General features: G+C 44.7%; 1 protein-coding gene across 20 annotated transcripts in view; it reads right to left on the reverse strand.

Moving 5' to 3' along the window:
* Nucleotides 1-14,833, reverse strand: part of LOC132910906 (mucin-5AC-like) — a 44,852-nt gene that overhangs the window by 10,661 nt on the left and 19,358 nt on the right. For 3 of the 20 annotated variants that reach the window (XM_060967066.1, XM_060967083.1, XM_060967071.1), the window contains 12 exons: nucleotides 14,267-14,372; nucleotides 12,460-12,519; nucleotides 5,924-6,060; nucleotides 5,078-5,447; nucleotides 4,838-4,958; nucleotides 4,480-4,600; nucleotides 3,738-3,835; nucleotides 2,835-2,979; nucleotides 2,683-2,758; nucleotides 2,372-2,628; nucleotides 2,141-2,219; nucleotides 487-639 (listed from right to left, as the gene is read on the reverse strand). In XM_060967066.1, the coding sequence (XP_060823049.1) occupies nucleotides 487-639; nucleotides 2,141-2,219; nucleotides 2,372-2,628; nucleotides 2,683-2,758; nucleotides 2,835-2,979; nucleotides 3,738-3,835; nucleotides 4,480-4,600; nucleotides 4,838-4,958; nucleotides 5,078-5,447; nucleotides 5,924-6,060; nucleotides 12,460-12,519; nucleotides 14,267-14,372 (1,723 nt within the window). The remainder of the gene's footprint in view (nucleotides 1-486; nucleotides 640-2,140; nucleotides 2,220-2,371; nucleotides 2,629-2,682; nucleotides 2,759-2,834; nucleotides 2,980-3,737; nucleotides 3,836-4,479; nucleotides 4,601-4,837; nucleotides 4,959-5,077; nucleotides 5,448-5,923; nucleotides 6,061-12,459; nucleotides 12,520-14,266; nucleotides 14,373-14,833) is intronic. The other 17 variants (XM_060967067.1, XM_060967072.1, XM_060967069.1 and 14 more) reach the window with 14 other exon arrangements.

Here is a 14,833-nt window from a genome sequence, read left to right on the forward strand (position 1 = left end):
AAACGGATAAGCTTCGGTTGATATTGCGGCGGTATTCGCGATTAGAGAATCATTTAAACGGGATAATATTCAACCGCGTGTTGAACCACACAGAACTTCCCAATTATTGCCAGCGATAATAATTCGAAAATCGACTTTAATCCTAACGTTTCTCAACGAATTTCTTATCGAGTATCTATCGTCGTTGGGACCAACGCGATTTCATACACGGTTCAACCCTTTAACAGTTTAATCGAAAGAAAAGAAAAAAGACACGATAGACTAACCAAACTAGATAAACAAACACTGCGTAATAGTAATTTCTATGTTTAACGTTCTCTTCTATCCTATTTGAGCATCTAAACTGTTCAAGGGTTAAAGGCAGAAGGGTTACAGGGTATAACGGTGATCGGGTGGTAACTGGTGCAGGATGAAGGGTTGTAGAGATATCTAAAATACGTGAAAGTCGGGCTAGCGGGCAGCAGGTACATGGTACAGAGAACGTACATTTCCGATGGACCTGCGGGGACCTCCTGTAGAACGGAGTAGGCCCTGGGCCCGAGGGTGGTGGCGGTAATGGCGGCACGCTGATCGACGAACCCGCCGAGGAAACCGTCGACGGTTCCCGTATGCTCCAACGCACGCGGCCAGGGCCCGTGACTGAAACACCCGCTACCACTCCTGATCAATCCGATCACGATGCTCGGACGATCGTCGATCTGATCGCGATCGATTTCGCGCGAGCAACTTTTAGCCTGATTAATGACTGAATAGATTGACAGAGGACAGAAACGGGGTTTGGAGGTAGAGGGCTGAATGAACGGGTGCAAGGGACGTTTGTTTTATCAAAGATTTATCTCTACCTCGATGCATCCAGTGATTTCGATCGATAGCATATTGTGACAGGATATATCAAATAATAGATAGTAGGGTTTTCCGTTTATCTTGTGACCAATGATTTCAATGAGTTCAGATGAGCTGAAGTTGCAGCGACGCGACTACGACCGACGTACGAATGCTTGTTGCTCACCGCCTCGGCGTTAGATGGTTCAATGGATGAGTCGAAATGACGATGACTATTTGGCTGACTACACGACCGTGACGATGATGAAGGACGATGGTAGATCGAAGAGATGTGACTGGTTACGATGATTACGAGTGAACGAGAGGCGTCACGTAGGATGAAAAGTCATGGTGCTAGGTGCAGATATATGAAACAATATTATTGATACGTGAAACAACGTGACAAGGATTATCTATCGATGATGCTTGGATCAAGCGCGTTGATGTGTTATTTTCATAAAAGATGACGGTATTTTCTGTTTTCTTTTTTTCTTTTTTTTTTTTTTGCTAATGCTTGGCGTTCAAAAAGGGACACACTTATCCAGGTAGCTTTAATTTACTCGATCGATTCCATTGTCCGATACTATATATGTTTGACATTGAACATTCTGCTATAGCTAATTGTAAGAACGGTTAAACGAGTTGGTTGGGCTAATTCGCGGTTTACGGAGGTTGTTGAGGAAAGAAAGGGGTAAACAACATGTTGCAAAACTTTCTGCACGGACAATCAATAGGGCTACTGATTACTAGAGATTTGGACTCATAGGCAGAGACAAAAAGATAGAAACGATTAAACAGGAGTGTCATGCATTTGCCTAAAACATTAACGACCACTTGGCAGTTAACGCGTTCGACACACACCGCTTAAAGAATTCATTTGACAAAGAAGACGCGCGTTGCAGATCGGCCTGCGACGAATCTTTCTACGATCGACACTTTTTAATGAAGTTACGGTCCGTGGACAAAGAAAGATACAAGCACGTACAGCGATACTCTTAGAAGCGGTGGATGTCTCTTGCAACACGATTCGAACAGGGTAAATACGGTCAGGTATGACGAACGGTTTGGCTTTTGGGACCCACAAGAGCAAACAGCAGACCAAACTCGCATAATATGTATATAAATAATGTGTATAAAGACTTCTATCCAAATCAATCAATCAAATTCAATGGTATATGCGAAATGCAAAACACGGAACTCGTAATTGATTACGAGCGCCAATCGATTCGGGTTACGATCTCTTCAATACTAAATCGATCGACTGTACCGATACAAAGAGATGACGAAGGACGTATCGATGCCTGTTCGTGCTACTTACTCGGTCGTGGGTGCCTTTCAGGCTCACTGCCCTTTTCCCTTTGCTCTTTCTCCTTGTCCTTCGGCTCCTTTTCTTTCTCCTAAACAAAAGGCACTCGATCGATAATGTTGTATCATTGAATTAATCTTGGAATTATTTTCAATTTATACGTGATCGAGTCTTAAATATCGACTAAATCTCTTTGACGAGAACGTAGCTAGGTGCCATCGAGTGCTTTTCCTAAAGAAATACCTTGGCGTCTTTAGTGACGGACGGTGCACGCGGTGGTTGACGTTTAGGTGAACGACGTTCAGTCACGGTAGGACCAAGACTCTGAGAACGACCGGTTCTTGGACTGTTCTTAGGACTGGACTTGGTCTTAGGCTGAATCTCTTCGCGGTGCTCTTTCGTTTCCTCTCGACGTCGTGGTATCACGGGCTCCAACTTCTCTCTCGTTGGAGAGGGAAGTAGTGCACCGTCACCTGACGGGAAAGGAGAACAGGGTTTTTCTATTTTCATAAAATTTGTTGTTGCACCGTTTGAAATTACTTCGATGTACTTACCCACGCCAGTTGTACGATCCAAATGATGGCGGATCAAGAAATCTTTCCTTGCGCGAGCAATGGCTCTTTCCGGGTCCTGTCGGCCGATATATCAATTTTATCGATATCGCTAAGATTAACTTAAGATTACTCGTCGGTCGACGAGTACGTACCACTTTAAAATCGTCATGCAAAATTCCGTGAACGGGTCTAGCTTGTACCGATGATGGTCGACCAGCAGGGGGCATGGTCATCGTGGCGGCAACGGGGGCGACCTTCCTCGTGTTCTCCTTTTCTTTCTCTTCCTTCGTCACTGACCTAAATATGCAACCACTTGTCACCGGGTTTTTTCTTCGACTGACAATTCGGCACGAGGCACAATCGCGTGGAAGAAATAAAAGGCAGCTACGACAAAACCCGTACGAAGATTCGAACAATTCGTCCCTGTACAACTACGCTTGACTCTCTTCTTTTCTTTTCTTTTCTTTTCTCCTCTTTCTCTGGCTCGAGTACAGCGTGTACATGAATGGAGGTGTCTCTGTTTCTGACGATAATTGGTTAGCGAATATTCACGATAAATGCTACAACTCATCGTCAAATTAATCACCGATGTCGCATTCCTGATAAGTCGGACGCCAGTAGAATCCAATCGTGCCAAGTCAAACGCCGATGCTCCCTATGCATACGCCGATACTGCTACGTTCACAGTACTAGAGAATTATACGTACCAACGAAAATGGATAATATGTAAAATTTGAAAAATTGTCGATCGATCGATCGTGCTCGTAGCTCGATGGATAGCCATATTCGAAAATAACCAACAATCCGTCTGATATCGCATGAGTGCAACTATTTCTAACGATTTTTTATCCGTCAATTCATCGGCAAATTTCATTTCCTTCCATTCGTACAATCAGCTTTCGTTTACGTCTAATTTGTTTAACGTTTGCTATCGATGTTCTTCTACCTTTATATTTCTGTTCATCGCGTTGCGAAATGGATACCGTTTACCATTGACATTGATCGTCAAGTAACATGGAAAACTTGAATGTTTGAGAGTGGATTAGTGTACTGGCCTGGCAAGGGACAGCGCGTTGAGAGCGTGGTTACTGGAGACTCGTTTCCACAGCGAAGCCTCGTCCTCTGCTGCCAGACCGCAACCCCAGTCGCGATGCTAATATAAATCAGAATCAATCATTCTGTTGCTTTTTACTTCCTAGGCGCTAAGCTATAACGCGTTTGCAGCGGCACTATGACGCGCGCGAGCGCACATACGCACACGCACACACAAACACACACACACGCGCGCGCGTGTATAGAGAACATGCTATGGAAGACACAGATCGTACTACGTTTCGTGTGCAAACGATTTTCGTTGATTTCGATCGATTTTGACGTCTGAGGAATATATGCATGCACGTGTACGATGAGTATATGAGTTCGACGGAAAATCGTAGAGATTTGTCGTGATCGGTGACGATGATGGCCGATTGATATTGAGTCGTGTTGTGAATCAAACGTTCAGAAATCGTTGAAAAAAAGAAAAAAATGATAAGACGAACACATGCAAGTTTGAATGCACTCGTAAGTCGACAATGTTCAACCTTTGACTCTGTATTTGTAACACTTAGGATATTTACAAAGACACACGTACACTAATGGTTCTATGGATGGCGAAAGCCTGCCTAGGGAACACTCGAGAAACGAAAGACACTAAGAAAGGTGTAAAGAGGGAATATCGTTTCCAAATTGAAACTCGAAGAACAAATATCGGCGAAAGAAAGGATGGAACAGTGGCATCTTTGTTCCCGGAATTACCTTGTACTCGTCAGCGAGTCGTCTAAGCTCGATGACATCAGACGTAGGAAACGGTTTCTTCTGCGGTTTGCTCGGCCCTTTATCATCCGATATCCTTACGGTCCTACCTGACTTTTTACCCCTGAAAAGAATCAATCGTGGTTGTAGGGTACTCTAGCGTATGCTCTTCTTTTTTTTTTCTTTTTTCTCATTCTCGATCAGTGTGATATACACGCGCGAAACACGTCGCAATCGACCTCGGATCGTCGTAGATGCTTTCTCGTTCTTCCCTTCGAATCTCTTCGTCTACGCGATGCTGCATACGGGACCGTGTACGATAAGCTATCTCGAATTAATATACGTCATCTTGAATTCTGACCTGAAAGCTATTTTCAAGTCCGGCATATCCTCCTCGCGCTCGTCGCCCTCGGGCACCACTCCGTCGATGGTGTCGGCCCCGGTTCCTCCGACCAGCGGCTCCAACTCCGACGCTTGCATCCCTGTGATACATCGACAAGAAGAAAAAAAAAAGAAAAAAAAAAAAAAGAAAAAGAGAAACAAGCGAACGTTAAAAAGATTCCAGAAGGAGAAACGTCTTCGTAACTAAATAAATCGATACTTTTTGCTACTTGAAATGGTTCAAGACGCCTTGGAAAGCAAACGCAAGTTGGATCGGAGGAGAAAAAATTTGTCGAGATGTTCCATTTACCATCGCGCTTATGATCGACATCACCGGGTCGTTTCTTGTGAACCGGGGCAGGTCCTGTAGGGGCGATACCCTGCTTAAGAGCTCCCATGCTGAGAGATTTTCTAGGTGGGCCTGTCGTACCTGCAGGAAGTCCAGCGGCCAACACCTCCGGCGCCATTGTCTCGCCATTCGTCAGTTGAGGTCTTCTAGGCCAGGCGAACTGCAGCCGATACTCGGTGCTGATCCGCGAAATCGCTTTGCTCAGTTGACTCGGTGGCAAACCTGACTGCGTTGTAACTTCCTGTAATCACGATTTCACGATCGTTAACTTCAGATGTGCAGCTTCGTAGGCTACGCTATTCCATGGTTACGACCTCGCGTACTTTCACGAGGAACGCGCGTAAGAAAGGGGCGCTCGTACGGGAGAAGCGCACGCGTCGACGTGCATTCGAAAAACAGGTCGAGCGAGAGGAAACTCGATGACGACGACTTGTTGACAGAGAACTTGAGGAAATTGGCCTGCGGGCTACGCGTTGGAAGAAAGCTTTGAATAAACTTTTACGACTCCATTTACGTTGCTTCCATCCCTCCCCCCTCTTTTCTGTCGTTGATTAAAAATAGCAGCGAACCGATTACACGTTTATCGATTTCCCGATTTTCGATAAGCGTACAACACGGATAACGAGAGCTATAGGTTTGTCGGTCGAGTAATCGTTCGTATTGTGTGGTATCTGAAAAGTACGCGGAACGTTCGCACGCTCGTCGACTCGCACTTACTCGAACTTTGTCAGCTACAACGTTCGAATCGACGGCGTCGATGCCTCCCCCATCGGCTGCCGTCATGAATTCGTGCGTTTTGTACGCGAGCTCCGGGCATTTCTTTCGCCGTGGCAATGGTGGTTCCAAAGTGGGTCCTGAAACGAATAAACGTGGCTGCTTGAGATCTTTCACTTAGTATCTATCGTCTTTCGTTTACACGAAAGGGACACTACACGCGTCGCGTTCTCGACCGCTTCTCCTCCGAACGAGGGGAAAGAAACCTTTCGATTCGCGTCACGACTCGAACGTACGATCGTTTAGAAATCGATTCCGTTGTTTCTCCCTATTGCTGGTAGCAATTTCGCATGGTTAGAGGAAATTTCGAGCAGCTAAGAGAGACGCTCGAGTGGCTCGAGACTTGGTTTGGAGACGGAAATCGATTTCTGATAATAGAGGTAATTAAACAGCGGTCGAGAACGTGCACGATGTCACGGGAAACGAATTTATAAAAAGAGGCGAACATCTCGAGGCGACAACACACAGAACAAGCGGGAAGCTGCTACATCTTGCAGTATCTGCAGGCACGCGCGCGTACGCCGCACACAGAAAATCACACAAAGTCGTAGAAAGGAAAAAAAGCGTTCCTCTGTAAGAAGCAGGAAAGAAGAAAATGAACTTGTAGTCTTTCTCTTTTTCATTTCTTTTCATTTTCGAAGCAACACGTCCACGCATAAGCATCCAGCAGCCGTTGTTCGCCCTCTTACCAACACGCTTGGTAATTAACTCTCTATATTTTCGCTAGCCGCCTGTCGGAGCAGAAACTGGAAGAGGCACTTTCTCCTCTCGAGGCTCGAACGCTTGGAACATTGCTGAAAGACGATTATAAGCGACAAAAGCTTAGAAAGCGTCTCGAGTGGCTCATAGTTTCGCGAAGGTTGCTTTTGTGAACCGCTGGATGTTTTCTTCGGTCTCGAGTTCTCGCGGAGAGATCCACGCCGTGTTTAACGATTCGTCGTTTCGATTTCACTGGAAATCGTATTTCGTAGAAATCGACGCGACGCTACACCGCGTTTCCATCGGTGCTGTTTCGTCGCTGACGCGCCGCTCGTTGAATTAAGGTCAACGGAAATCGGATTCCGAAGAGGCGGCGTTTAAATCGCCGCACAGGGGTTAAAAGTTGAACACGAGACGAAGTTAAGTTGTCGTTTCGAGGAAAAGTTGCCGGATACGGTAATCCACCGGTACTTTGAGGATAAGTCGTGCCGTGCCGGCTTTCGGTCACGCGATTCCGAGCTTCGAAGTGTTTCGGGAAAAGCCAGGTGACAAAAAGAGAACAGAAAGAGAGGACAGTTTGAGAGAGACAGGTCGATTCTTTGCGCGCGCGCGCGCGTTTCCGTTTGCATTCTGTCATTTCCGTGCAACCGATTCGTCGCGAATGTTCCGCTTTCAGAGCGGCCATTATCGCTAGGCGATGCTAGGACAGTCAACAATAACGTGCACACGAATGATCGATGCGACGTTGAGCGTCTATGCATTCGTCTCTCCTCGTTTCTGATCGTCTAATGCGACTGTTTTATCTGTGTGCGTACGTACGTGGCGCGTGTGTTGCACGTCCATGTTTGCGTGTTTCTGCGTGTGACGATGCGTGGATTATTAACTCGGTTATATAAGCGTCGTTGAAACTTTAATACGACGATATCGTGCACTTTGGTGTCGGTGTTGATCTGTTTGCTGTTGTTAATCGAACTAGATTTGTTACCAACGAGCCAGTTTGCAGAACGAATCGAATCGAAAAATCAGTATCTTGTTGGAAATGGCTCGATCTATACCTAAATCAGATAGTAGGAGAATCATAGCGAGGTCTATCGAATAAGGACGATTCTTCCGGTGTGTTTTGATCGAAGCTAATCGCATCGGTAGGATGTCAACTTTGTGCTCCAGTTGCGTAGGTGAATAGAGATCGACGCTCTCTGTTCGATCATCCGTAAGGGAATGCTTCGTTTTATGCCGCCGAATTATTAGATCATGCACCAAGGGAAATAATAGAAAAAACGGTTTTATCGTTTCATCGTGACACAAGTCGAACGATCGCTTCGAAAGATAACATGGTGCCGTTTTTTTTTATAAGAATAAACATGCATCAGCTTCGTTTCATTCCGCAGATAGATGCTCTACTTTCAAGATCTACGGATAATGTTAGGCTTAACTTCCATATGCATGGCAAACACGATCGAACGTAGTGATACCAATGGTCTAAAGGACAAAGAAACGATCAAAGTTCCGATCACTCGGAAAGATCGTGCAACGTGCAAGTATTCGGTCGATCGACGAACGAAGGTGCACGCGAGATTGATTTAATACCGAAAGAAAAATAAAGATTTCCTGTGTTCGAAAACATAAAAAGAACGAGACTTGACGGTGGAAAGGAAAGAAAATGACATAAAAATAGGGGAAAAATGAGGAAAACTGGACGCTCGTTCGTTATGCACTGATACGTAAGATCGTTTGCCCCTTTCGCTTTGTTAAATCGAAAAGCAGACGGAAGAGTCACGGACGAGAATTTTCCATCAAACATTTTCCTATTTGTTGCTTTTCTCTTTAATTGGAATACCATCGTGAGCTATGACAGTCGCGTAATATAATTGTCAGCCGGCATTTCTCGGTCACCCATGTCGCAGACTTTAGTTCATGCCAGAAAACTGTCAGAAGGATTTCCTTGTATATCAATAGCCGGTGTGAGACAGATAAAACCGCCTCCTCTTTCACTCGCACCTACGCCTTCTAGTTTCTACCGTCGCTCGACTTACCGGCTATGAATTAATTATCTCCACGGGCTAATGTTCTCATTTCAATCAATGAAACAACTCTCATTCCCTTTGAACAAGGATTCACCGAGAGAAGTTTCGATGAAAGTAAAAGTTCGCGGTTGCCAGAAGAAAAGAAGGCGAGTAAATAACAGGTAGGAACGAGAGATTTGCCCGTTTTCGTCTCCTTTCTTTCCGTCGCGTCACGTTTCGACGATTCCCAACGCGCGGGCTGCAAATAAATTAATTACACCGAAGCGGCTGTTCGCACGCGGGGAAAGTTATTTTCGTCGAGTGTTTGTTTGATGCTATTTACCCGCCAATTTCAACGTGTATTTACGAGGCAGAACGTTGATTTACGCAGTTGATATTTGCCGCGTGATCGATCATTTTTGATAAGTTTCCCCTTCGAATCTGATCGAAATGTACGCGCATCGGACAAAATCATCGAGCCGGACGTTCGCGCGATGATTGGAATTAAAACGATGGAAAGTATTCATCGGACGTGAATTGCCGTCGATATTAATCAGAGACTAGAATTACAATATTGACCGTGTGTGTTCATGTATTTGGATAGCGTCTACGTCGAAACGAGCACGATACGCGTAGAATCGTATGCTTGCCTGGCTTAATGTATTTAAACAGAGATAACGATGGGTGATTCGTCAACGAGATCGAATCGAACTAATAATCATCGAGGCCACTGTCATAAAAGATATACACCGGATTACCGATACGATAGTCGTTCGACTATGTTACAAGCCATAACAATCGACTATGTTACGCTCGTTTCTCTATCGTGTTTTCTGCGTGCTTCCTCGAATCGATCGAATTTTCAAGCAAATTCGCGCCACTTGACAGCGATTAGCTATTCGAAGAAGATTTCGCGGGCAATACGCAATGGACTAGCATTGATTAGTCGCGTCGTAACGTTGGCAGTGGAAAACAGGTCAGACGGGAATAATTTTCAGACCGAACAGAGTGTAGTAAACCGGTAATCGTAGCGAAAATGTGGGTCGCCGCTAGTCTTCCGAAACGGTTGGGCTCTTTCCACCGTAAAAATTGCGGAATATTTTCGCGATAAAAGACTTTACGTCGTCCGTAGCAACTGTTCCGTGTATACAACTTTACGTTTGCCAAGAAACTAGAATGGCGAGGGAAGGAGGAGAAGGAGGAGAAGGAGAAAGAGGTAGTCCGAGGAATCGAGTACGTTTTTAAGCAGAAAAAACGTAGAACACCAGGGTGACCGTCGACGAATCTACTACGATCGTGGCCCGTGTAACACGTTGATCAATCCCCGTTAGGCGAGTCGGTGGTTTTGCGTGGGCGTAATGTGCCGCAAATTCATCTAATATCGGCGGTGTCTCGCATCTCCCGGCCGATAATTAAATTCGTTGCTCATTAGCCAGTGACGGGCATTAGCCTAGTCGATGGTTTTCCGCGTACGACACGGGAATTAATTGTCTCGAGCGATTGTCTCGTCCGATCGTAGGGACGATTAATCGTCGCAATTTCACGATCGACAGTTTTCGAACGCAGACGATCACGCGTCTCGGTCGTACGAGATAATCGCGTACGCAAATATACGCGTATCTACTATCTATACACACGCGTACACGTAGCACGAATACCGGCGTGTATTTTGCCAATCGCAGGGACGAATCGGGATTGAAAATTAATTAGCTGCGGTCTAATTGCAACGATTAATCGCTACAATCGGCCTGAAGTCCAATGGGAGGGCGTACACCACCTACAACGCGGCAAAAGTATAGAGGCAAGCGCCGCTGAAAAACGTTTCATTGCCGTGCAGGCGAAAAGAAATGCGGCGAGCAGAAAAGTCTAAGGAAACGCGCGCGGTACCTTCGACGTAACGATTTCAATTAAGAGGCTCCCAAACGCAGAGACGTATGCAAAACTGAAATGCGTTTCTACTGCGCTAAATCGAAAGGCGCGATCGACGCAGCAAACAAAATGAGAAACATATACAACTAGGAAGAAGCTTTCTTTCTCCATGTTAAAAAAAAGAAACGAAAGAAAAAGGAAACAATTATAGAAATAGAATCCGTTTTCTCTTTTCTTCGCGTTTTCTCCGTTTTGCGTAAAGTTGAATAAGCGGTTCGTCGAAACGTCTTGACAAGTCGAACAGCGCAAGCATACTATTCATCGTCGTTCTATTTTATGTAAATGGAGAGGGAAAACTCGCGTTTGTCTATGGAAGGAATTGATTTGCTTCGGAGTTTTTGCAATACGCAATGTTTATCGAGCAATCGTTGGATGTTGAAAAATCGCGTGTCGTCTCTTTCTCAACTTTCTCGGGCGAGAATTCTTTAGCGAAAACTGTGAGGGGGCGAGGGGTTATTTTTAGCGCGAATCGCGAAGCTGATAGTTCGAGAATTCTGGAACAAGTTGTAACAAGTTGTATAGAGTTCAATATATGTATATGCTGCGTATATACAACGATACATTTTCGAGGCAAACCACTGTGCGAACTTTCGTGCAAGTAAATGCGGAGGCGCATCGTGCACTATCTATCTAGCCTATGTATCTACTTGGAGCAGAGGTAAAGGTTGTACGTGTTTCAAGCGGTCCATGATAACGGGCAATCTGGCTGGCAAACGTTAACGTATAAAACATTTGAGAATGCATGAAATCAAAAACAAAAGGGAGTAGAACGTCTTGGAAGGAACACCGTTTCCAAACGAGATTTTTCCAAGGGGCAAGATAGAAAAACAAAAGGGTGCACCTTTGTTCGTTTCGATTCGATGAGATACGCTTCTCGACGAAATACGTTCCTTTCCCCCTCCTCCCTTTTTCTCTTATTTTCTTTGTTTCTTTGTTTTTCAAGATCGTAGCGACTGTTTGCGCGTTTCCTCGAGAGAAGTACCTCGATCGGTTATGCCAACATTTCCTACGTATACAAGATCTAACGGGTAAAAAGAAAAAGAAACGCGTGCCTAAGGACAGTCGATGCAACCTAAACACAGCCTGCACAATGGATGCATTCACACACCGACGTGACAGATGAGAATGTTCGCGCGAGATTCGTCGTAAAACTCAGAGGCAAGCGCAAAGAGGAGATTGGAACGTTCAGACCTGGTTCGCACTTGTGTTTTAATCCGGTGCAATTTTTTTTCGAGCTCGCGAAGCTCGAAGGTCGCCTCGAAAGCTTCATAAACATTCTATATCGAGCACGGCTTTGCCCTCGAGAAATTAACGCGTATGTAACGGCCGAATAAAGCGGAATTGTTCCCAAACACGAGACCGATCGGTGGTCTGTAATCGCACGGTACTTTTCTACTTTTCTTCGGCACGCTATATGGCTATTGCTATGATTGTTCTCGGCGATGCAAAACCGCGATTACAAAATAGCAAAATGCGAACCGAGTCTTAGGAATCATCGGTCAACCGCAAGCAAGCATGCTCCATTAACCCTTCGACCGTGAAACTCGCGAATAGAACGTCGACGAGTATCGACGGTGTCGCGGCACAGAGCTCGGAAGAAGGTGTCTGGCGACGTTTCCGAAAGCGAAAGTTACTTCAGAAGGGTTAATTACGTTGGATGGGATCTCCTCGCGCCTGGGGAATGGAATGATTAAAAGAAAAGAAGGGCGGAGTTGAGAATGAAACGGAGCAAGGCCAAAGTGGAAATTCCACCCTCCCCCCAAAAAGGTGTTAAAAAAAAGGGGCTAAAACGAGCGAAATAAACCGTAATAATCTAGATGTTTGCGTAGCTCCGATCGTTCGTCTTACCTTCGTTGTTCTCATCCTCGGTTGACTTGGCCGATTGTAGCTTCGCGCTCGGTTGCTTCGCTGCAATCAAAATTCGCAGCTGGCACCGTATTCGTCTTTCTTTTTCTCTTTTCTCTCGTTCCCATTTTCTTTTCTCGTTTTCTCTTTTTCCCTTTTATTCGCTGTCTTTCGTTCACTTTTCTTTCCCTTTACGTTCTTCGCTTTTTACTTCTCTCTCGCTAAACTCGCTCTTTTCCGGTTATCCGTATTTCGGCTGCCTAGTCTAGTGACCCGTTTCGGTTTCGATACCGCTTGTCTTTCCGTTTCTTTTTCAATAACAACAACGGTAACAAAAAAAGAGAGAGAGAGAGAGAGAGAGAGAAATTGGCCCGAAAACCGATCCCACGTTCACGAGAACGTCCAAGCAAGCTCGTTGCCAAATCAAACGTGAATCGTTTGTAAATTCCTGGCCGCTATCGATAACCGATAGCTACGCCGAGTGATTAATTAATTATTTTCACGGTAGCTCACGAGCCGTGATTGGGTTGATATAGTCTGCGTGATCGACGGCCACGTGTCTCGAGACGTTTTGCGATCTTATGAATCGCGACTCTGAGGATGTACAGGACGTTTAGGCTCGTATCAATATAGAATCTAGGATAGCTGTATATATAATTAAGCGTTTTGTCACACGTTCACATAAACGTCGGTAATCATAGTAAGGAATAAAGATGGAGAAAAGGAAAGTGTGAAGAGTTGACAACATCGACAAGACTGAACAAAGAATGTACACGTTATGGAGAAATCAGTGGTATAATTGGACGTATAAGACAGACGTAGTGAAACAAAATGTTATACATACTTATATATGGTACGATTATACGAGTCACGAAGGTGAGAGACATGGCGGTGGTGGTGTGAAAACGGGAGGTGAAACGTGACGACAGAGCGTGTGCGGTATTAATGAGACCAGATGTATGATGACTATAAGTAGCACGATCAAAGAAAGAAATAAAATCGCTAAACACCTTTTACAATACTAACAAGGGGAAGAAAAGATCATGAGAAAAATGGAAGTCGATAAGTACGAATCATCTGGAGCGTGATACGAGCGTGAATTTCTTCTTTCATCTAAAATGTGATTATAATCATTATTATTATCGCTATCAACATCGTCATCGCGTCTATTTAAATTTCACATTACACGTTTTTCCACTTAATTCACTGATCGCGTTTTCAATGCGTATTTCTCTATAAGCGTCACCGCGTACCAGAGAACGCTCGTAACGTGAAAATTAGAATGTCGTTCGCAGGATATTTCTACGTATGAATTTCGAGGATACGGTACGTTAATCGCGTCTCTAACAACGTTATTCAACCCGACGACTCGGTGACGTTGTTGCAATAAAAATGCGGAACGCGTCACTATTTTTCCCTCTTTTTTTTCTCTTCTTTTTTCTTCTCTTTTTTTTCTTTTTCACGCTCGCGACTGCTGATATGATTCTAACGAATTTATGGAGACAATTATGTAACCTTTAAACAGCACGGTATGGATGCCTGAGGAAATTTATCCGGTCATCCTTAATGAGGTTCGTTGCTCGTTTTAGTTTCTTTGTAAAAACCGCTTCGTAGATTTTTTCTTCTTTTTTTCTGCTAAAGCACTCTCCTGCTGTTTTATTTACTCAAACACCATACCGATATTGAAACTATGCGACGATTTAGCTAAAAGACTAGATCGTACTGATCAAACGACTGACTTTTTCTAGATCGTGAACAGAGTATGTATATATATAAACGGAGAGTTAAATAATAAATAGAGTGAACTTACTCGACGTCGGCGGTGGTTGCGGAGCTCGACGAACGACCGTATGCTCCTGATGCGGCCCAGTGTACTCGTGCCATGTGTACGTGCTCCTATACTCTGAATGGAGCTGCTGCAATACAGAATCGATGCAGCGAGTTATTACAAAACGATAGCTGAAATATCGCATAGTATATTTCGTGGATCTTTCCCTTTAAGCACCGCGAGCCGTTGTGAAATAAAACTTCCACCTCCTCTTCGTTTCGCGCACTTTGTTGCGTTTCTCCCTTTGGCGCTTTCGACACCTATGACATTCACCGATCCGATATACCTTCGAAACACTAACGATATAAAGATCGAATCGTCGAACTCAAAATCATTGAGAGAGGGCAAACGTTTGAAAAGAAAGGCCGGGAATTTGAATAAATAGGACGATCCGTTACGTCGAATTTGTTAACCATATCGTGGCACAGTTAATCCAGTACAAACGGTTAGGCGATCGATAAAACGATTTGCCGATTGTCTGTGACGATCGAAGCATAAGTTCGGCCTCTTTCGGTGTTGTATATCGCGTGTACGATTCAACTTCGGATA

This window comes from Bombus pascuorum, chromosome 9 (genome assembly GCF_905332965.1).
Source record: "Bombus pascuorum chromosome 9, iyBomPasc1.1, whole genome shotgun sequence".
In the NCBI taxonomy this organism is placed as follows: domain Eukaryota; kingdom Metazoa; phylum Arthropoda; class Insecta; order Hymenoptera; family Apidae; genus Bombus; species Bombus pascuorum.